The 22938-nt window shown below is 41.7% G+C and overlaps 1 protein-coding gene and 1 long non-coding RNA gene across 4 annotated transcripts; one reads left to right on the forward strand and one right to left on the reverse strand.

Annotated features, from left to right (window-relative positions):
- The first annotated feature begins 37 nt into the window (after positions 1-37).
- Positions 38-5830, forward strand: LOC124067728. Of its 2 annotated transcripts, XR_006844807.1 has the most exons (5): positions 38-253; positions 4925-5111; positions 5240-5312; positions 5403-5490; positions 5703-5830. It is a non-coding gene; the product is annotated as an uncharacterized LOC124067728 (long non-coding RNA). The 2 variants fall into 2 exon arrangements; XR_006844808.1 differs by lacking the exon at positions 5703-5830 and having other exon boundaries at positions 39-253; positions 5392-5506.
- On the reverse strand, positions 1372-21930 carry LOC124067727 (diacylglycerol kinase theta). Of its 2 annotated transcripts, XM_046405284.1 has the most exons (24): positions 21553-21930; positions 20634-20853; positions 17206-17285; positions 15733-15832; positions 14422-14507; positions 13198-13323; positions 12526-12679; positions 11902-11970; positions 11583-11683; positions 10965-11179; positions 10766-10856; positions 10029-10083; positions 9403-9464; positions 9099-9249; positions 8871-8909; positions 8624-8739; positions 8360-8511; positions 7508-7656; positions 6628-6806; positions 6120-6220; positions 5878-6024; positions 5667-5778; positions 5420-5572; positions 1372-5248 (listed from the first exon to the last, which is right to left on the reverse strand). In XM_046405284.1, exons 2-24 carry the CDS (start codon positions 20845-20847, stop codon positions 5147-5149), a joined length of 2754 nt encoding a protein of 917 aa, XP_046261240.1. In that variant the 5' UTR covers positions 20848-20853; positions 21553-21930; the 3' UTR covers positions 1372-5146. The 2 variants fall into 2 exon arrangements, with proteins under 2 accessions (XP_046261240.1, XP_046261239.1); XM_046405283.1 differs by having other exon boundaries at positions 20634-21929.
- Positions 21931-22938: the final 1008 nt, after the last annotated feature.

The following is a 22938-nucleotide window of genomic DNA, read 5'->3' on the forward strand; positions in this document are numbered from 1 at the left end:
ACTCTGAGACCAAAAATATTTTGAATATTTTAAATAATATTTATTTTACATTTTAAACTTTTGTTCTTTGCTCTTTAAGAATCCACACAGATGATGTCCTCAGTCGGAGGTAAACTGGTGTTGTTCTGGATAAGGTGCGACAGTGTCTCTGACGTGGTTGAATACCTGTGGTTCAAATCATTTTAAAATATCATCTAAGAGCGACTGGAGTCACAAGTTTGTCGAAAACGGGCCCGGCGGTGGTGTATTTAAGGTACGTGGAGACTGTGTAGGATTAGAGAGTTTGAAAATGCATGTGAATAACTCTGCTAGCTGGTCGATACGAGGTTGGAGAACACGCTTGTACACAGTCAGGCCCAGCTAGGACCTCGTGAGTGTGTAGAACAAGTTGTTAAGTCTAAATTCAACTGCCTTGCTGGGCGATGTTTTTTCCCCATTTTTTTACATCTATGACGCACTGGATGGCTTGTTACATACCTATACAATGAAACTGAAAAGAGCCGCAACTGAAAGTGCATTTGGGATAAAAACAAGAGCAGGTAATTAAAACAAGAATAAATAAACACCCATTCAATAAGTCAAGGTCGTATGATATAAATAAAATCAAAAACGCACATTAACTTCCTTTTAGTTTAAATTCCTTGGCCCTTTATTTTCAGTTTTGTACTGTATTTACTTTTCACCACTGAACATCACTGGGCTTGAGTAGAGGGGAGTAGGGAGTACCAGGCAGATGTAACGAGAGAGAAGAAATGAGTGAGCAAAGTACATTAGCTTCAATGGAAAGTGAGCCCTCATAACAATCATAGAACATCTTTGGTTTGGGGTAAATTTTTGGTCTTCTGTCCCCTGCTGGTCAAACACAGCAGCAGCACAGCTCTGTTCTGGGACTTCACACGCATTCTCTCACGAATCTTACAGGAAAAAAGTTCTAAACTTTTTCAGCTTTGGAATAGACTTTGAAAGAATGAGCATTATGTGATTAAATATTACCAGCCGTAGTTTTTGTATTGAGCTAGTTCTTCCACAATCCCTGGGAACACTGATGCATCTATTTATTTACTTTGAGCGCATTTATCTGAGCGATTTTGAACTATTTTGAAAGTAATTGTGCCCTTAAATAATAAATGGTTAAATCTAGTGGAACAAAAATCTTAGACTGAGATACATGGACGTTGAGCTGATTTTACAGAACAGTTTGATAAAGTCCTAACTAACTAATCATTAGTCACTCTATAAAACTGATCAATATTTGCTCATTACCTAATTGTTAACTAGCAGTTAGTTTCTCATTTGTTCCCCGAGAACTACTCTAACTTTGTCACTCAACATAAAGTGTTATCAAATCAAGAAATTTGACAGAAATCAGAATGTCTTTAGATCTTAGATGACCTTTAGTTTATTATGATTGAACACATAAGAATCAGTTATTTAAACATATATACTATATATGTACTTTATATTTGGCTTTAGTTGTTACAACATTCATAATAACCTGAACGTCACATCTAAGAGCATTTATGAAACAATTAGTGCAATTTACGATTAAAATTTTACAGCTGAAATGAAAACAAAAACAGCTTCTGTCTGCAAAAATATACATCTATTCAATAAAACCTCAGGTAAAAACTGAAAACATTGTAACGGCAAAAGAAAAGTTGAGATAACATCTAGAGGCACAACAGCTCAGCACGTTACGCTGCACACACAGGTTAAACATCAGGGCACTGAGGCTGTCCAAGCGTTTGAATGAGGCACTAGGCAGAGTTCACCAAACCAACACGTGGCCTGAAGCTTAACCACGACAAGTGAGTCAGACACTGTGAGGTACGACGGACACAGACAAGCAGACAATCAGCAAGAAAACTCACACTGAAGCACATTCCTGACATCCAGCAACTAATGAAAGCTGTGTATGGCATTGAAGAAAATCCAAGGGAGGGAAAACCCATTTAGGCTTTCCAAACAATAACTGTTGTGGATGTGGAGGAAATGTTTTTAACGGCTCAAAAAGCAGAAAAATTAAAACCTACATCAGGTGTAGTTTTCTCCAAGTTTCATTCAAACCAACCAAACTTTATTTTAAATTCTAGTGAAATAAAACCAAATAAACCAAATCTGTGTCTAGAACGATGCATATGCAGAATATTTGCTAGATAAACGAACTGAAGCTTCAGATTATTAAATTGTGCACAACTGAAGCATGAAAGTGGCTTTTTGTCATTCATTTCTCCAGTCTGGACTTACTCAAAGAGGTGAAAATCTGGATTAATTAAAGATTAATCTTCAGTGGTGGAACATCAGCTGCAGGAACTTTTGTTTGGTCTGAAGACTGAGGCTGCTGATTCTTTCAGCTCATTAATAACAAACTGTCTGAACTTTATATTGCCACAAATCAAAACCTTGGGTTTTTATTTCAGTTCATGTCTGTCAGATCAACTTGCAGAGAAATGAAAATTTCTGCTGATCCCATCAGTCAGTTTTAGTAAGTTATACGATACCATTACAGAAGTGCTGAAAGATGTTATTTTCATATCATCGATTTATCTTTCAGGACCTGGGATCTAGTGGTATTGCTCTGTAGAGGAAATCTTTTCATGCAATGTCCAATGCGGAAAATATTTAGAAAAAAAAAAAATCACTAAAAATGGAACTATGATTTTTCAGTGATAAAATAAACGTTTTGGTAATATAACAAACAAAATAACTGATGCAACCAGTGCAGGGTGTACCTCACCTCTAGCCCATAATCAGTTGGGATAGGCTCCATCTCCCCTTGCCATCCTGACAGATAAGCACAATAGAAAATGGATGGATGGATAGGTGTATATCCTTTTGCAAGCACTTGCAGCAGCTACTCTGCAGCTTTACAACTTTACTTTTGTCTAAAGATTATCAGCTCTTTAAGTATCTTGAATGCATTGTGAAAGAAGACTTTTCAAAAACAAATACTAAACCATCTCTGTGCAGCAAGTTTGGAAGCAAGCTGATTTTCACAGAAATGAACTGAAAACGATGAAGCTTACAGTTTAACCATGTAAAACCAGCAGTCATGGTTCTTTAATGGCGGTGGCGGACAGATGAGAAGATAAAACGCTGTACTAACAAGACTCAGAACTGCAGCACTTCATGCATGTAATAAAACACTGACAGTACCTGTACAGTTTAAACTACTCACAGCTACATCCTACTGTCAGTACACAACCTGACTACTGACTCCTCACGTCAGTGAGGATTAACAATTTATGCCACTGACGCATTAGCACTCGTCCTCAGACCTTTGTTTATTCAAAGCCAAAAACCTTCACCGCGATCTACATTTGGTTTAAGGCTCTGAATAAAAATAGAATCTTTGAATTTCAAGTTAAACACAGAACTATAACACGTGTTACCTTCTAGCACCAAAATACATCAAACTGTAAATCAGTTAACGTCAATCCTGGATTAAAACTAAATATCACAATCAAAGTACAGTGAATAAATACTCTTGTGGCTACTTCAGGAGCTGAGACCTTCAGGTCCCTTGCTTGCTTCAGTGTCCATTACAGGCTGTGTTTCTTTACATTCTGCATCTCTGGGAATGTGGACGAAGTTCAGAAAATTCTCCTCCGTCTTTCAGTCAGAGGCTGTTTGAGTACAAACTGCCAGCTGAGCCTCATCTTTGAAACGTTCCCTTTAAGGGCAGGGTTTCCAGGTAACAGAGCAAACTGTGATGGAGCGTCTGGACTCTGCCTGGTCGCCCTGACAGGAATAATGACAGAAATACTCTGCAGCAAATTCAATTCATTTGAATGCAACTGTGATCTTCTTCCATGTTGTTGACTAATAACAACATTGGTGTTCAAATAGTAAAAAGTAAAAGAGTAAGTGGCAGGATGGTTTTTGTTAAACCACTCCCTGAACTGGGCATTGGAGTGAGCTGGTATTTGCTCTGTAATGAAGCGTTTTGTAGCTCGTGTCTGGTCCAGGTTGGCAAGTATTTTAGACAATTAGTGGGAGTAAACATGGATTTTGTGGGGGAAAGGGCCTTTACTAAAAAAACTTTGTCATCCCTTACAAAAAAGAATCCACAGCAGAGATTTGTCTGTTGTAAAGTTTGGGTTGACTGCTCTCTGATAGGCTGTCTGAGGCTAACTGCTACTGTAACAGACATCAGTATGTTAGCATTAGCTGGAAATACGGTGTAAGCTGCAGCTCAGTTTGTATTGTAGTCATGAGGAAGACTGTGCTCTAATTAAAAAAAAAACCATCCCCTGCAGCAGGTCAGCTTATTTGTAGCTCATGTTCGGCAGCTCTAACTTTGTGTTATCGCTTAGCCATATTATGTACTACTTATTACAGTCTCTTTAAAGTTCTAGTTTTCCTTTCAGCATAAAATGCATCATCCAAGAATCTGAACTCGAACGTTGTCTGAAACCAGCATGACTTAAGGATTACACACAAGAGAGGAAGAGGGCCAGTTCAGTGTGAATCAGAAAAGACAAAATGTGGTCACAGCTTAGAGAAAGGCCCCTCAGCCTCGTCAGGAGGGATTCAGTACTCAGTTTCTTCATATTCTCCACTGACGGTTTGGCACACTGAGGTCAGAATCTATAGCTGCACGTTATCTTTCACAACCAAAGCTAAGACAACATATGACACCGAGGCTACGGCTACTTACTGTACAAATACAGTCACATGTGAGAAACAGAAATTTAACAACTTATGTTAAATACTTTTATAGATTTTTTTTTTTTTGTTCAACTCCCAAGCTCATCCATACTGAGCAACTGTAAACAGTTAGCAACTTGCTAATCTATTCATAAATCCTGTTAGGAGCCTATTAGTCATTTGTTACTCTTGCTTTTTAAGTTAAAGAAAACCCATCTATTTTAGTTAATGAATTTTGACTGTGGTTATTGTGAATTCTATGTTTGGTCAGCAGGATGGAGATGTGATCCCAGTTAGGCCAAACTCAAAGTAATTCAGGATGTCCTCCCGTGATGTGCAGGCTGTGGAAGTCAAACCTTCTTCCTTCTCCGAGTTGATCTGCGGCCCATTGGCGATGCTACAAAGCTACATGGGTGAAATCACAGCTGGCTGCTGGCACCAAGAGGTGCAGCAGGAAGCAGGTAAAAGGGTGGACGCTGATTTTCAGCTTGCTCAGTCAGTGTCCACCGTCTCTGGAGGATGGACTCTCAGAGCGTCCATCCTTCACACCAGCTGATGACTTCTTCTGCTTCTGTTTGGACTTCCTCAGCATCCGGACCTGCAGGCAAACAACATGCCGACCGGTTGAATACAGATCATCTACAGACTATAACAAACCAAAGGTAAATCACTTCAGTATGTGGTGGGACAGAAAGACAGATACTAATGATAAAAACACTGAAACAAAAAGACAAACTACAGGTGCCCCACAGGAACAAGCAGTGTGCACCTTTGGTCCAGCAGCAGAGATGATGATGTGCCCAGGTGGTTGGATCCACGGTTCTCCGTCTACATGGACAGGTATGGGTTTGCTCACCATCAGCCTGATGTAGTTCCCTTGAGCAATACGAATCCCGGACCGCATACCACTTTGCACCTGGCCCTATACACACACACGCGATATTTTGTAATTCAGCTCTAGGTTCAGAGGTTTCAACCTGTGTGTGTGTGTGTGTGTGTGTTGTGGATTATCTCACCATGTGGACAACCCCGGTCACCCCAACCACCTCCAGCAGGCCGTCATCGATGCTGGGTTTCCCATAGCGACTGTCGACCTCTGACCCCCAGAGATCAGCTCCAGAACCCCAACTAGACACACACACACACACACACACAGGGGAAGGTAAGTGTGAGGTCACAATGATGTTTGTCCCTCTGTGACACCTGTGTGTGTGATGTGTGTGTTACCTGGGTATGTTGAGGAAGATCAGTCCCTCTATATTGGGTAATGGGACGTCCTGGGCATCCACCTGAAGCTGCAGCTCTTTGTGGAGACTCCTGGTGTAGCTGATCTTTTGCAGACCGACCTTCACGTACACTCCTTTGTTATGGAACCTGTGCAGGAGGACAAGAAGTGGGACGAGCAGACGGTGAACGAAGTCTTTATGACTTAGCTCAGTCAGAAGGAAGTGAAGTGAGCTTAAGTTTACCTGCTGGTGAATTTATCCGGTTCGTCTGCTCGGGCTTGGTGGAAGTCGAGGCTCAGCTCCGCATCGATGCCAAGACCAAAGTAGTTGTTCATCTGCACAATCTGAGACAAGGAGAAAGATAGAAATCTGTTACAGTAACAAAAAAGAAAATGTGACGTGTGAAGAGACTATACAGTAAAGTGCAGTGATTATATAATCAGTATTAAGGTAACAAACTTGGAGTAGATTCTGGGCCATTGGAAAAGCACTACAGCTGAGAATTAAAAACGAACTAGTATGTCAAAACTTGATGTTTTTTCATAGATGTTTCAGCGGCTCTAATATTTCAGCTTCAAGATCCAAACTGAATTAAAGATTAAAGCTCTTCAAGTTATTTTTGGTTTTTTTGTAAAACATTTCATCAGCCACATGCAGAGCTTCAGTGAAGATCCAGAATTGAGGGACTGATTTATGAAAACCTAACAAGGTAATAAATAGTCCTGACTGTCCTACAGCACCTGAACCAGACCTTGGGTGGCTCAAGGAAGCCATTGTCCTTTCCATCTTCAGAGATGTCCTGGGCGTCCAACAGGATGGTCCATCGGTCCATCAGGACCTCGTCTGCCTCGTCAACAGAGACCAAGATGTGGTGGGGGTCCTCGCCGCTGTAACCTGCTCCCCAGCGGAGGACTCGAGCCAAGTCATTACCTGACAAGACAGGATACACTTCAGTACTCGTTACTGCCTCAACAGATAGTTCTTCATGTCCGATTCTACAGGACTGAGTCATAGCAGGTCTTCATGAAGATTAAATCAAACTAATGATTTACTAAACTTAAAAAAAGTGTCTCAACTAGTTAGGACTTCTGTTGCTAGGAAACATCTCTAATGTTGTCCAGCCAAAAGTGGTCAGCTGTGAAGTCACTGCATCACAAGCTAAAATAACTTCCAAAAATCAGTTTTAGAAGCTAAAGGATGAATCCTCGTAAATGTAGGCACTCAGAACTCAGCACGTAGAACTCAGTTTCAGAGTTGACATTATTCATAAAACTAAAATATAAAAATAAAGAAATTTCACGTTAGTATGTGAGGCTAACTTTGAACTGATCAAATTAACTATGCACTCACAGAACTATGCACTATTCCTTCATTTGCACAATTCTGCAATACTGCTGTAAATATTGTTGCCAGCTGGTCCCTGTTCACCGGTTATATCTTGTTATTCTGGTTGTTTTTACATTTATATAGTGTTGTTTTTATATTTATAGCATTAGTATTTGTTGGTTATTGGGCTTATAACGGGACCAGGGAAACTAATTCCGTTCCACCTCATGTTTCTACATGTGTGAAATGACAATAAAGCTCCTTGAATCCTTGAATCCTTAAAATGCAGCAGCGATTTGTCTAACCTGTTCCCAGTGGCACGATGCCGATGGGCGGCTCTCGACAGACCATTTTGTGCCGGATAGCCTCCAGGACTCCCAGCACCCAGCCCACTGTCCCATCGCCCCCACAGACCAACACCCGAAACCTGGGAACCTCGTGGAATGTATGGAGGCTGGAGCAGAGGGGAGGAACGGAGAACAGGCTGTCAGCGACCAAAGGCCTCTTGTTGTTACTGCCTCAGCAGCAGCCAAGATAAAAATGTGAGCAGTCTGTTTACGTGCATCAAAATACGTTCGACAGTAATGTGATTTCTGGAACGTCTCGTGTAGATAAACCTGTTTTATAAGACACCAAATGTCCCGGCTTTATTTCTCCTAGAAGAATTTCTTGGATAAGTGCATGTTACTTGATATAGAACCACATGTAGAGATGCACTCTCCCTTTCAACATAAATAAATCAACCAGCCATGCTGACTTCAGTGTCAGTGATTTCCTGTATAACCTGATTTCTTTGTCTTTTCTATTTGTTTTGGTGTGTCCATGTAAACGGACTCCTGCTGTCCTGAACATTTAAAGGAACAGAACATTTCATGAAAACTACCTTTTTTGTAAATGAAATTTTAGATTGATGACTTTTTGGAAATGAGTTTCAGGTCTGTTCAGGTTGATTTTCAGAGAGAAATCAACTGAAACAACCCTAACAAAAAGTAAATCTGATTTCTAAAATGTAGAAAATCACAAATGATCCCTTACAAGTGCCGGGATTAACCAAAAGTAAAAATCCCCCATCACCCCTGTAATCTGGACTGAGATATTCTTCATCCACAGTCCTCATTTACCTCCTTATTGGACAACAGTAAAACTTCAAGTCTCACCCAGCCAACGGTCCGCCGTTGGAAATGTCAAAGACCTGATGAGGGTTCAGAAGTTTCCTGAAGCTGTAGAGAAGCTCTCTGCCTTTCAGGCCGCCGCTCTTTGGGTTGACAAACACTAGCAGAGGACAGACGTCTTCTCCCAGCTTGTCGTTCTGAGGGACGACAAGAACAGTCACTGAACAGAACTACAAGTTCACAGTCAGAGTGTTTGTCATGGCGGCCTGATGACACACAGCTCTTATCTGCAGACTCCACAGGAGTTACCTCAATCTTTGGGATGATGAGTGAAGTGAGTGTCTTGTTGTTGACGGTTGTGTCTTTAGCCAGCATGTAGATCCTCTCTGCTTCAGAGAAACACGAGATCTGCAACACCAGCGCACCTGAGCACACATGCATTTGGATGGTGTTATTTGGTTTCTCTGGGCTGCATTCGGTTACAGTTACAGTTCATTTTCAGTTCACAATGTCCCTGATGTCATAAGAAAGGTGGTTTCCATGACAACCGTCTCACCTTGACTGGCATAAATGTGGCTGATGGTGACCAGGTGACCTGCAGAGACAGAGAGGGAGAGTGATACCTGTAGTGAGCTGACCTTAGGAAGAAGAAGAAGATGAAGATGATGATGATGAAGAAGAAGAAATAGAAATAGACAGGACAGTAATCTGAAAATTTACTACAGCACGTAAAGTGCGTAAGGACTTTTTAGTGAATGCTCAGGTAGATTTGGCTCAGACTCACTCTTGATGATCAGGTGTTCCTGGATCAGCTGGGCGTACACCTCTTTAGTCAGCAGGGGGGGCAGTCCCCCAATCAGCAGGCTGACCTGCACTGACCGGTTCCTGTTCTCCACGATGTAAAACCGAGTCTGGTTCATCTGACGCAGAGACACCTGGGAAAACCAAACTCATCATCATTTCAGCAGTACAGTTTGAAGGCTGAAATTGAATGCAATAAAAAAAAAAAACCCAAAAACTTCATCACAAAAAAAGAGAGAACTATGTGCAGCCTGTCGTGCTGCTGCAGCAGTTTTATCGCCTCCTACCTTCCTGATCTCCTGCAGCTTGTCCAGAATGTTCTCCTGAGGAGTCAGCGTCTGTCTTTGTACTGGTGGAGAAACATATGGAGGTCACAACCTTCTGTTCATCAGTTCAAACTTCACTTCGTGCTAACGTCAATGTTTATCATTGCTAAATGAAAACACTGACCATATGGATGGACGACATGAAAGCCCCCAAAAGTGAAGCCCATCTATCTGCATGGCCCTCCCCTTCCCCCTCCATGTCAGCAGATGGGACATGGGTCAAATACACATAAAATAAATTTTCCCAAAGGTGGTTTCTGTTGTTTTAGTTAGTCCTTATCACGTTGATGTTTGTTCAAGCGTTCATTTTTCTGATCAGTGTGACAGCTGAGCATTGCTCCTGGCTCAGACAAGTGTTTGGGTGGGAACTCGAATCACTACTGCACAGACTTTGGCTCCAAATTACATCACCAAGGCAGATGGCAGCACTGGCATACGGGATATTTTGGCTTCACTTTTGTACAGTGTGTTGAACATCTTTATATACGTCACTGGTCCCGACATTCTGTTCAGAGAGTAAATGATGTGTTCTCCCACAGAGCTTCAACACTCGACAGTGACTTCAGGTTATAATAACTTGTTTTCACCTTGCTTGCTGCTCATGCAGACCTCCAGCAGGCTGAAACTGGAGGAGTCTTCGTCCTGAAACAACACACATTCATCACCATGAGCTCTGACAGAAACCAAAGATTCATTCATCCTCAGACACAGCAGCTTTATCTCACAGAGGTTTAAATTACAGTGCATTGACTCAGCAGTTCTTTCTGTCCAAAGAAAACACACACACACACACATTTTAGACAGAGCTAAAATAAAAAAAACTTAAAATGCTTGATAATAAATGATTATCGTTATACATATGATTTTATATATATGTACATGATTACACATCCATCCATCCATTTTCTATACCGCTTATCCGTCAGGGTTGCGGGGGAGCTGGAGCCTATCCCAGCTGACTACGGGCGAGAGGCGGGGTTCACCCTGGACTGGTCGCCAGCCAATCGCAGGGCCAACACACAAAGACAAACAACCACACACTCTCACACACACACCAAGGGGCAATTTAGAGTAGCCAGTTAACCTAATGTGCATGTTTTTGGTATTGTGGAAGGAAACTGGAGAACCCGGAGAAAACCCACACAGGCACAGGGAGAACATGCAAACTCCATGATTACACATATAATCGCCTAATTCTGTCCACAGGTAATAAAATCCAGTAACCAGAAAGTTACTTGTTGTCTCTCGTTGGTTTGCTGTTGGCTTTCTGCACTGACTAAACCAAACGTTAGTCTGAGCTGTAAATCTCAGGTGGTTGATGTACCTGTCTGTGGAACTGACTGAGGACCTCAGTGAGGACTGAAGCCACCGTGCTGCTCTTAGAGACAGAGACAGAGACAAAAGCTGCACCCGACCTAAAACAAACAGCAGACGGGTTCATTAACAAACTTGAAAAATACCACCGCATTTGAGCAAAATGACATTGTCATTAAACCCCCAAATCCATACGGAGTCCGTCTCACCTGGGCCAGCCTGCGTACACCTTGATGACATCAACATCTCGAGGTTTGGCCCTCAGCAGCCAGGCGTCCCCTCCGTCCTTCAGAGAGCTCCTGTTGTCTGGACTGCCGTTACGGTTCAAGATGTCGTCGCCATGAAGACGCTGCATGCCACCAATCTCGTGCAGCTCGTAGTCCTGAGGTTCATCAGGGAGGTAGAACGCCCTCAGCACCGCCTCCTGCGGGACAGCAAGGGTACTGCAGCTTTAGGAAAGACTGAGCAGCAGTGGGACAGGTGAGATCATGATGACAATAATCCCAGGTGGCACAAGAGGCAGCAGTCACTCAAACAGCTCTGGTAGTACTCCACTTTTAGTAACAGTGAGAGTGAGTCAGCAATGGTGGTAAAAGTAGAAGGAATTGTGTTCAGAACGGAGGATACAATGAAATCTGAAATGTACTGTATATGTCAACATGGCCAATAATGAATTAGAATGAAATGGATCATAATAATACCAGTATGTTAATGCACCAACCCTTCTGGGGAAACATTTAGTTTCCTATCAGATAAGACTAATAATAACAGTAGTAATAACAGTAGTAGTGGTAGCAATAGTTTTAGGGAAGGGGCCCAGCTCTCACCACCACTTCCTCATTCTTCGTGGCTCGAAGGACGGAGACCAATCGAAAGCAGTCACGCTTCACTGCATCATCGCCGTCAAACACTTTAAGAAACTGTTTCCCTGTGGGTCACAACACACAACACATGCACACACGCGCGCACACACACACACACACGCACAGTCAGATTGTAATCTAACTTTTTCTTAGATTCTTGAGAACAGTGTGAAATCTTGAAATCAAGACTCCTTGTCTTCTGTTCTATATGTCTATTGCATCATTTTTTAATTCAGCCCGACAAATTTGATGTCTCTGGGAATGTTGGGACAGATGAACTGACCTGACTCTGAAGCAGCCAACTGACCGTCTTTAGACACAGCAGCAGATGGATCAGCATCATCTGGGTTATCTGATGAAAACATGAAGTGAAACAGTCAGTGTCTGAAAACACGAGTGCTTATTTTATGTGACCCATCACACATGGAACTATGTTCCACAAAAGAAAAAGAAATCTAGTTCACAAAAGGAACATCTGACGTACTAAAAATAATGTTTTTAGTCTGAAGTTTTCTGTTTTAGTTTCATTTGCTAAATTCACGTGCACCACGTAAAGCCCCTCACAACGACTTATTTCTGACAGTCTAATATTTTTCCATTCTTAGAAAGGGTCAGTTCACCAAAACCACAATATTTTCCCCACCTACTTCAGGCAGAATCTCACTGTGCAGTTCTGTTTGATTAACTTGTGCGTGAGATCTTTTCTTCCTTTAAACTTAAGCAGAACCATGTTCTCTGCAGGTCGAGCTGCCATTATTTACGTCAGTTTTGTGAAAAACCTTGTTTTTAGTTTCACACTCAGACAAGCAGAGCAAAACTGTCAGGAAATGAGCCGAGTGTTAGTGGTTCACATGCAGTTTGGCGTCAACAGCATCACAAAGGATGTGGTTTCTGTGCGTGCGTGTACCCAGGTCATGGCTGCAGCTCTCTGTGATGCGGTAGCATTGCATCTTGCTGAAGTTTCTGGCATCGAGGCGGACGCAGGCTGGATGCAGCAGCATGCAACGCAGACGTCCCAGAGTGCACTCTGGTGGCACGCTGAGGTAACACGCTGCATGAATCTGCACAGACGACAGACAAGATGAGAAATGTTCGGCGACACACACAGGACAGAGCTGATCGATCATCAGTGATTCAGAGATTCATCTGGGTGTGTTAGGTGGCCTTAATATAGCTTTTCTTCATGCGTTTTTGTTTGTTACGTTCAGGTCTATCCCCCAACAGGAAATAATCAAATTAAATAAAAAAGTCTGGCCAACAGCCAGTGTGCAACTGACTGCTGCTGGTTCAATTTATTACTCTGCGCAAACACTAAAAACTGATTCAGATGAGCTGACCAACAGTTTTATCATCTCCAGTCATCTCACAACGAGACAACAATGTGCAACTTTGACAGTGCGGAGACGCGTCCCCACATCCTCAGTGACTCATTTGTTCTGAATTCTTAAACAGCAATTAGCAAGTGATCAAACCAGGAGGACAAAGTGAAGTTCAGCGAGGCCTGGATCCCGACAGTCCATCCATGACTGTGAGTAAGTCGACATATAACCATAGCAGGACTGGGTGATGTGGTACTTACTGTGATGCCGCACCACTCGCACCTCATCCCCGCCAGGGCATCAGAAGAGCCGCACGACCGCCGACAAACCTCGCATCTCGCCCCTGACGCCAGATTACCCTCCCTCCAGTGGTGGTGAAATGTATCCTGTACCGAAAGTAGATCCAGTTTACTTTATATTAAAAAAGGCAAGTTAGAGTGCTCTTCCTGTTCACCCCTCTTATTGAAAAATAAGGATTAATCCACCACTAAAAATAGTCCCTAACAAATGCACTACTTTTCCTGCTTCTTTCATTGGAAAAACTACAGTGAGCAGCTGTTTTAAGAAATTACCTAACCTTTTTAAACATGAAAGTGTATTTTTGCGAGGTGTTTCGAAGGATTTACGTGTTCAGCAGGAACCGACAGGCTTGTAGCTCAGAGAAACAGACAGAAAGTGTGAGAGGACATATTGAAAGACACACCAACACAAAAAAACCATGTTCTGACTGAATGTATTGACTGGATCTGGATGACTGCTTCCTGTCAACACTCTGGCACAACTGGTTTCTCTCCACAGTCAATGAGCTGAGAACCAGTCTGACCCAGTTGGTCATGTTTCTGCTGCTGCTTTCCTGTCAGCTGACCAATCAAACAGTCCACATTGACACACACACACACACACACCCCTTTTAATTAAGTGAATGTCTCACTGGAAATCTGTGTATGAGGTGTGTATGACAGCAGCAGGTGTGAGGTGATCAATCAGACTCAACTCTGATCAATAACACCCAGTCTCAGTCAGACACACACACACACTTTCCTTATAAGCTGCAACCGTTCAGTCAGGGTTATGGTTTTACTATAGAATATTTATGCATATGCACATGAAGTCCTTTTGCAGCAGATTTGTGATTTTGGGCAACAAAAATGAAACGAACTTCAGATCAGATCACCACCATTACAAGAACCCAGTGATGGGATCAGAGGTCAAAGGTCATCACTGTGCAGACTGATCCAGAGATACTGGGAAACTGAGTGGGGTGAGGGGCACCTCAACAGATCGTTATGTGACCACATGTGAAATATGGTCTGAATAGTGGACAGAAAACATTATGATGTCACAGTGAAGCTGACCTTTGATCTTTTCAACATAAAAATGTCATCAACATTTGTGTGAAATTTTGTCTCTATTAGTGTATGAATTCTTTGTTTTTTGGTGCCAGTTTTTACTAGCGAATTTCGAGGTAGTGAGGTGATACTGACCTCCTCCAGAGCGACATCCAGGTGAGATCTGCGACAGTCTGCACAGCTGAAGGGGGCACAGTCAGCGTGGATATGCAGCTCACACACTGAAACATACACACACACACACACATTACATTGGTGGCATGCAATCCTGGTCATGTGGGATCACAGCAAGAAGTTTGCAGTCTGTATTTCACTAGTTTAACATTTTAGAAATTTCAGTCTTTAATTACAGACAAAATCTGATGATTTATGTGTGCATTACTGATTGACTTATGGACCGATTGATTGGTTTCTCTACCACTTGGTGCTGCTTACAACTTCATTTCTGCAGTGTAACTGTATCTTTGCTCTACTCTATTTGCATATGATTTAATTTTACCTACTTTTTACAATTTAGTTTAATTCTATTTTCACTGAATTGATTCTGGCAGTTGTTGCTTCGCGTCAGTGTTTCATTACCTGAAATGTGATATATATAAATGAAGCTCCTTCATCTGCACTACGATATCACCATCTTCTCACAATAATAAAAAATGACAGCTTTGAGGGATGACAGCAGTGTAATTCTATTTTTTGCATAACACTATTACTGCATATTAAGAATCTGAGCCCAGTGATATTTAAATAAAGAGTTGAGGTTCGCAATTTTAGGACCTGCATATCTCTGAGAAAAATTTTCCGTCGTGCTGTCCAGCTCTAACTGTGCTGCTGCTGAGGCTGCAGGTCACACCCTGTTTTCTTCACACTGTCCCCTCTCTGTTTCCTGTGAATTATCTCAGAACAGCTGACCTTCAGCACGTCTGAGCTGCAAAGTACAGCAAAGTACAGCAGTACATAACGCAAAAAACATGTAAAGTGTGAAAAATGACATGCAAAGTGGTGTGATTTACAACATTTGAATATTCCAAGTGGGCAGCAATAAAACTACATACAGAAACCATAACAGTGGGTGCGGCTCTTCTTTACAGCAGCTACATTGGGCTTCATCTACATGATTTTCAGATTTTTACTGATCACCTTTACAGGATTTCATGGTTGATTTTATGAGTTTGTTAATTCAGTAAGTCTCTAATGCAGACATGAATCCTGGTGGAAATGGTGCCAGTCCGAATCTGAAGGCTGACTTACGGACTAAATGAGTTGAAATTGTTTTGTAAAAAACAACAATGTTTTCTTTACATTTCACTGTGCTGATAAAATCACTTCCACTCCATAAATAAACTTTGTTATTCACTATTTCTACAGGTTTTATCTCTATTTACATAAAGTCTCAGGGCATCTGAGTGGGTATGTTCATAGATAATGATGGCTGGAACTCGGTCTCACCTTCGCAACGCAGTGCTGTGTTTCCCTCTGCTGGTTTCCTGCAGACGCAGCAGAAACGTTTCTTGTGACCCGCCGGACCAAAGCAGTGAGCCACCGGGACCTGAAGGGGACAGCAACAACACTATGTTAACACACCTGAAGCTAACGTTAACCAGAATAGGATACTGTGTGCATCCTGCTGCCATAAATACGTACTGAGGGAAGCTGTAAAGTATGTTGATATGTATATAAAATGCATGTTCAAAAGGTCAGCCTTAAACATGTGGGGATTTAACCTCTGTTTACTCAATTAGTTCTCCAGCCTCCACAGGATGGAGGAGCAGTGGTGGAAAGTAACCAGGTATATTCACTCAAGTGCGGTACTTAAGTACAATTTTGAGGTACTTGTACTTAATTATATCAAATTTTTGCTACATTTTACTTCTACTCCACTACATCTCAGAGGCAAAGAGATCTTTATTATTTATTATTTTTACAACTAGTTGATTTTACAGCTGTTATTTTACAAAAACAGTTAATTAAACTGATGAAAGGCCCATCAGAGCCTCACCGTGTCCTCAAGTCTATTAGAGCATACAAATTATTATCTATTCTTTGATTATTCTAGATCGATTTAAGTGCTGTAAGCCGACCCTGACATGAACCATTACTAAAGCAACACGTTATATAACACCGAGCTGTGGGTGACAGGGCCAGAGCTCAGTGGCCTCTGAACTAAAAGGGCCTGCAGCTGGTTTTCACCAAAACATCAGAATATGATGCCAGCATGAAGGATGGATCATGACCCTGAACCCAAAGAAAACCAACTGGATTCATTTCATTTATGGTGGGATGTTGATTGCACAAAACAACAAATACCTTAGAAATGCCTCTCATCTGGATGAATTTCTTAGTTGTTTTAGTTATTTGTCAGCTAAAAAAATATTGCTGGACATCTGGTGGTTTTTCTAGTTCTTAGTTTTTGGACTTTGGTCTGATTTGGGAACATGTGAAGGACATTTTTTTCCAATTTCCTGATAATTTGCAGAATTAAGAATAATCGACCACTAAATAATTATTTCCTGTGTCAGGATCTGTGACTCAGCTGAGGAGATCAGAGTTATTGATCACACTTTGTAGAAAAGAAAACTTTGTTTAGCTTTCACTTAAAGGTCCAGTTATTGTTCAGAATGATATCAGCTGGAAAATCAGATGAGAAACTAACCAGACGAATGATGGATTAATCCACCAAATTAAATACCCAACAAAGTGACAGTGACAGCCAAAGCACATGACTTAAACAATGTGGCTGACATTTCAATCCAAAGAACGGGTGAGAAAGAAACATCTTTCCACTCTTTTGTTCGTGTTTATGGCTGGTTTATTGATCAGCGTAGCAGTCAGTCAGGCTCAGTGATCACTGCTGTGCTGATCAATAAACATCATGTCGATGTGTTTGAAGTTTCAGTGAGGCAGCCACTGTATGTTACTCACCCGGACCAGAGATGGAGTCATGCAGGAACACACTGAACGCAGCACCTTCAGGCATTTCTCATGACACATGAAGTTACACACTGAGAAGGAGATCAAGACGAAAGTAAGAACAATAAGCAAGGCACTAACACCATCAGGTTCAATTCCCGACAGACCCCCAGTAACACTGACCTTCAGCTGGTTAGGCTGGCTTGCAGAAGTTCAAGACAAATGAAAATATCTGATTTCTCTTGGCACCACCACATTTTTGACCAAGCGAAGGCTCAGCGATCTGAGGTTATTTTCTATGTTACTTAGATTAATCATCACTTTCAGTTAAAGATAACATGTCACCTTGACAGAAAACTACAACTCGCAATCAATGGGTTAAAAACTAAAAGTGGCTCAATCTAACGAATAACATTTCAAACCTATGATTAATGAATCCAGGATTTATGCTGCGGACAAATAACATAAAAAAACAATGTATTATGATTCAGTTTTAATTCTGTATTAACCATAATTATGTACTGGAGAAATGTATTTGTTGGGAACATTACAAGTGTAGTGCTCTGAAATTATTTGCTAAGAAATAGCAAAAATATGTCTAAATGAACTGAAATTACAGATAAAATTGTAACAACCAATATAAGATTTTGCTTGCATAAGAGAAGATGAATAAAATGATGCTTTAATTTTTGTATTTATCTAGGTTAAAGTCTCATTAAGATTGAAATTTATTTTTCAAGTGAAACTTGGCTAAGTTGACTTAAGCTTAAGCTTAAGATAACTGATAAACTGCCAAGCAGCTCTATGTTATTAGCAATGAGGCAAGTTACCTTGTGCTAATATTAGCAAGCTAACTAAATTTAGCTAAATCATCGTGAATACATATTTTACATATTTTATGGCTTCAAAGCAAGTAAAAAAACTGAGAAAAAAAATTGTAAAATAATGTTCAAAACACCTTATTATTTCTCAATTACTTATATATTTTGTTTTCTTTCCACTTGTTCGCTAGCAGTGGTTTCATCTTCAACAAGAACAACAAATTTTTAGACATTAGACATTAGCCTGCTAATGTTAGTTTTCTCTGCAGCTAACTGTGACCTTTAAATGCAACTTGTAACTGTTTCTAAAGGGCTCATAAAAAGCATTTTAAAAAACTCCCACAAATGCATTCAAAGGGACCTCAACTGAATAGCAGGAAATATCCACAAAGCTCATATTTAAAAAATAAATGTAAAATAAATTAACTACAGTTTTAAAGGCAACTAGAATACAGACTCGCTCTTCTTCAGTATTTATATTTTTTATATTTATGGCTATTTAAAGAATTTCTTTATTCTCTTCCGGACAAACGAAGGAAACGTTGCACAGTTCAGATAAAATGATGATTTCAAGTTCCTACTTGAACAGTTTGCAATAGAACATAAACATGCTACAATTTGCTTTAAAATGAAGCCGCTTTGGATAAAAACAAAACAAAAACTGCTTTTGTAGGATGTTGTCAGTTAAATAAATGTAACGTGTGAGCTGACACGCGAGTTGACATTTAGTTTGTGGTGTTTTCTGTTTGTTCTGTCACGATTGTGGTAAACCTCACATGCTCATTCTGGCCAGTTTGACACACTGAGCTCCTCAGCCACCCCCTGCAGTCAAACACTTATGTCTGTTTGAGTCAAAAGTCAACATTTTAAGGACAAAAACAGATCAGCCATGTTTTTCCCGTGTAGGAGCTTAACATACACCTCAAATATGTTGCATCACAAAGACTGCTTATTAAAAACCAGTGAATCAGCAAAGACTTAATCAGTCATTTGAGAACCCCCACACCAACCACTCGAGTCAATTTATATATTTACATACAGAGTAATTCAAATTGTTATTTTGATGTGCAGTGTGAATGGAAATTTGCATTTTACCATGCTGCAGGATGGAACAATTTTGTTACTCATGTGATAATAACAGTTAAAGTAAATTATGACGCAATAAACTAAAAGTTATCTTCAACTGCAGCTTCACCAATATGACTGTTGTCTGATTTTATCTCACAAACTGTGACTATGGCATTACTGTTACATCAGAAAATGTCAACTTGGGCTCTGTGATGGCTGTAATCTGTGAGGGACAATTTCATATCTTTTAAAATCTTCTGACACCAAATAATTATTCAGCTGATTTAAAAAAAAAAAAAACACAAAAAAACAATCATTAGGTACAGTACTACAAAACTCCCTGTTGCCTTTGAACTGCACAAATCACCCTCCTCTGTCTGAACGGTCAACCACCACTGTTGGCATTTCAGACTTATTCTCAGTGCTATCACATGTCCACAGACCTCAGACAACACAGCTGGTGCAACAACTGATACCAATAATGAAAACTACCAAAAATGTCAGAGTTGTACCAAATTGGAATTATCATTCAGGATCTGGACCGTGTATGTTCAGTAAAAGTGGAAGCGCAGATGTCTTGATAAAAATGGATTTGGTGTTTTATTGTGATAGACAATTCCACAGGCAGATGCAGCACTTTGATGACATCACAGGCTTGTGTTAATCCAAGTGACAGCTAAAAGAAGAGAACGTTATGTAATCCAGCCATGTGCTGCTGGTGGTGCTGTTGTTGTTCAGCTGCAGCTTTCAATGCATGTGCAGCCATTTGTGATGAAGACCAAGATGATGATGGTCATGTCACACAGCACACCGCCTGTTGCCATGCCAACCAGAAGAAGTGAATCACAACTTGACTGCACAACAGACACTTTACACTTCGTCAGACACACACACAGACTATGAACGACTATGTTGCTGGGCAGAGTGGAGTGTGTGTGTGTGTGTGTGTGTGTGTGTGTGTGTTTGTGGGGGTGCTGTCTTGGATCTGCTCTTAGATTTGCCTGTTGAATTCCTGATTAAGTTGTGGTGAGAAAGGAAAGGGAAAAAAGAGAGGAACGGAAGAAAAAAGGACAAAAAGGAAAGAAAAGAGGAGGAAAAGAAGGAAGCTGAAAGGAGTGGAAACAGGAGGGAAAGGAAGGAATGAAAAATAAAAGACATGAAAGGAAAGGAAACAGGACAGAGGATCATCATCAGATGTCAGTGCGCACAGTGACTTTGAGTGTAATGACACACACTCTTTGCTTTAAAGAAGTTTCAAACTGCAGCCGAGTCAGTCTCGTCTCATAGACATGCTCCACGTTTGGGTTTGGGTTCCCTCTGCACAGAACCACACACATTAACTGCCTGACAGCATTCACCTGGCGGAGGAGGGACGCCTAAACACACCTTGTTCAGTGTGACCCACAGCCTCACACGCAGAGCAAGCAGGGTTGGTGGTTCATTTCCCATTGGGAGTATATGCGCTTATGCAGAGGATGCGTTCAAGTTTTTTGTTAGAAATAACTGATGAGAAATATAAATAATACACGAGATACACTCATGCTGTCTTACCTTCGCACAGGAAGCCGACGAGTCCCCATATGAAGTCACTGCAGCTGTGGCAGAAGGTGGGTTTGGTCAGGGTGACTTTCTTGAGGCAGTGGCCTGGTGCGGAGCTCTGGTACTTGGGCCGGCAGCCGGGGGATTGCTGTGCCCTCTTCTTCACGCTCAGAGGGCTGCCCGAGGCGTCGGGGTCCGCCGATCTGTTCCGGCCGGAGTCAGCCATGTCCTCCTACCACACACACACACAAACCGACGGTAGGGCGACAGCACAGGCTACGGCCAGGTTCAGTGGCGAGTCATTCCTCCGGGCCGGACACAGCGGCTGAGACGGGCGAACCGGCTCCGTGCTCGGTGTCTGTCCTGGAGCTTTTCCTTCAGCTACTTATCCAGGACCAGAAATACAGAGAGGCAAACAGGTCACGACTTTCTGATCCAAATGAGATTAGTTTTCTGGTAAATATGACGTCTTTACACCCGGTTGAGTGTCATTCCATCGGCTGGACCGAGAGGTGCTGCCCGGCAGAGGGTGCGCTGCGGCCGGCGTGTCTCCCAAAGCTTCTCGCACCACAGGCTCGCTGAATATCAAACTCCTCAAACGTTGATCATATAAGCACCTTTGTAAAGCACAGAGCGAGCGTCCGCGTGAAGGCAGTACGGCTCGGTTTTCAAGCAGTTTCGACGATCGTCCACCACGCCGAAATCAGAGCCCCTCCACCCGGAGACAGCGGTGCCACCCAGCGGCGCTGCACGGAGCAGAGGGCGCCGTGGTCAGTGTGATCTCTCCCGCTCGGGAAGCTTGATGGAGGATTAAACGTCGATCTGGTAAAGCTGGATGTTGAGTGTGTGTGTGTGTCCGCGGCAGTTTGAAGTCTAGCAAAAGGATGAATGATGTTATTCTCAGAAGCGATCAGTAACATCCACAGCCTACCTGTCAGCCATGCAGTCCAAAACCAGTAGCCCCACAAGCGGGAGAAACAGACGAGAAACCCGGTGAGAAACACTCAAAACTCGCCGCAGGGTTGGAGATAAACGTTCCTCAACAAAGGCGAACTCAGCCGGGGGGGGGCCGCTTTCATATACGGTTTCTTCTTCCTTTTCCGAGGCTGGTTGCTCTTCCGCGTCAGAGTCTCCAACACTGATTTACTCCTCCTCCCTCTTCTTCACCTCCTTTCCTTGTCTTCTCTGTTTCTTCCCTTCCCTTCTTTCCACACTGAGTATCTTCTGAATCTCATTATATGAACGAATGGTTCATAACCAACATATTTTGGTCTGTCGCGTTTTCTCGTCTTTTTGGATCATCCTCTTCATCTTTTTTCTCACCTCTGATATCGTTTTGAATCTCTTTGACTTACAGTATTTGAACAATGAGAGTTGAGACTCATCAACATTCAACAGCTGCCCAAACTAAGTCTTGTGGCCAACTGGTTGCTTTTGTTGTAAAATATTTGCTCTTGAGACTTTTTTCACTTAATATTTGAGGTTTTTGGCCTTCTTAGACCTCAGCGTTTTGTCATGACTATAGTGAAATAGGTTAAGAAACAACTACAGATGATTCACAGAAACCGCAAAATGTGACAGTATTTTTTGTTTGGTTTGTTTTTTAAGAATCTGTAATATTTAAAACAAGAATCTATATTTCTTTTGGCAGGGCCGTTGCTAAACTTACAGCTGTACTGGGGAACAGCACCCCACCCCAGCTCTTGTACCCTCCCCCTTGGCCATATGTTGTTGTCGAGGTCTACTCATTTCAACATTTTCAACACATCATCAGCACTTTCTCATCTTTCCTTGAAAATTGGTCCACCCAAAGGGGTCTTTGTCATGTTTTATCTACCATCGAGACATCCAAGGGGGCGATGTTGCAGCTTTTTTCCTCAAACATGGGGTCACCAATGAGTATCACTGCATCTCAGGTTTAATGACAGGTTTCCCCCCATTGTAGACAATATGCCTTTTCTTCTCATTGTTTTTATTTATTTATTTATTTATTTTATTTTTGCTGTTTTGTTTTGTTTTTTCTTCTTGACTAATACACAAATATTATGATCAGTTTTAGTCCAGTTCAGGGTAACACTTTACTTGTAGTCTAACATATCAATCACAGGAAATACATGATACAAAGGAACAACACAATCACTTCTTTAGACAGTTCAAAACAGTACTGATCCATAAACCAAACCAGTCCATCCTCTCCCACCGCACTGACATATGAAACCCGAGAGTACGCCTTTCCAGTCCAGCATGGAGCGTAAACAGGGTTATCGTCAAACATTATCTTTTTAACTTTCTCATGACCTCATTTCTTTCATCAGTA

The sequence above is a fragment of the Scatophagus argus genome, chromosome 12 (genome assembly GCF_020382885.2).
Source record: "Scatophagus argus isolate fScaArg1 chromosome 12, fScaArg1.pri, whole genome shotgun sequence".
NCBI classification, from domain to species: Eukaryota; Metazoa; Chordata; class Actinopteri; family Scatophagidae; genus Scatophagus; species Scatophagus argus.

Bases quoted from the DNA above. Each gene is read 5' to 3' on its own strand.
- LOC124067727 (XM_046405284.1), bottom strand. From the start codon at position 20,847: ATGGCTGACTCCGGCCGGAACAGATCGGCGGACCCCGACGCCTCGGGC. The intron at 11,971-12,525 runs GTACACGCACGC...TGTTTTCATCAG, and splicing joins GAGCTGCAGCCATGACCTGG to ATAACCCAGATGATGCTGAT. The intron at 6,221-6,627 runs GTCTGGTTCAGG...TCCTTGTCTCAG, and splicing joins GCTTCCTTGAGCCACCCAAG to ATTGTGCAGATGAACAACTA.